Here is a 585-nt window from a genome sequence, read left to right on the forward strand (position 1 = left end):
CTGCCCGCTCTGCGGGTGAGGGACAGACCCTCCCGGGGGGACACCAGGGGACACCAGGGCAGGGCACACGGCCAGCAGCCTCAGAGGGCACTGCCCCCGCTGTCCCCAAGGCTGCCCTCACCTGCCCCAGGCAGGCATCTCCATTCCCATCTCATCCTCATGCCCGTCCTATCCTATCCCTGTCCTCATCCCCATCCTATATCCCATCGGCTCAGGCACCCCTCGGTGGTGAGGGGGGGCACAGGGCTGCCCCCCGTGGACCGGCTCTTGCAGTTCCTGGTGGACAGCTCGGCTGATGGCGAGGAGGACGTGCACTGTGCCAACTGTGACCGGCGCTGTGCCAAGGCGGTGAGGGCCGCACGGTGGGCAGGGCAGGCAGGGGACCCCTGCCAGGGCCGTGCCTGCCACCGGTCCCCCCCTGTCCACACAGGAGCTGGACACCATGTACTTCTGCAACACCTGCGGGCAGCCCCTGTGTGCCCCGTGCCGCGAGGAGACCCACCGTGCCAAGATGTTTGCCCGCCACGAGATCGTCTCCCTGTCCAAGCGCACCAAGGACATCCACAAGAAGAGCCGTGCGTGCTG

General features: G+C 67.9%; 1 protein-coding gene across 1 annotated transcript in view; it reads left to right on the forward strand.

The window, feature by feature from the left end:
• Window positions 1-159: 159 nt before the first annotated feature.
• RNF207 (ring finger protein 207) overlaps window positions 160-585 on the forward strand; it is a 3779-nt gene continuing 3353 nt past the window's right edge. Inside the window, exons 1-2 of the mRNA XM_010005299.1 lie at window positions 160-348; window positions 431-577. Coding sequence (XP_010003601.1) covers window positions 160-348; window positions 431-577 — 336 coding nt within the window. The remainder of the gene's footprint in view (window positions 349-430; window positions 578-585) is intronic.

This window comes from Chaetura pelagica, unplaced genomic scaffold (genome assembly GCF_000747805.2).
Source record: "Chaetura pelagica isolate M959 unplaced genomic scaffold, ChaPel_1.0 scaffold159, whole genome shotgun sequence".
In the NCBI taxonomy this organism is placed as follows: domain Eukaryota; kingdom Metazoa; phylum Chordata; class Aves; order Apodiformes; family Apodidae; genus Chaetura; species Chaetura pelagica.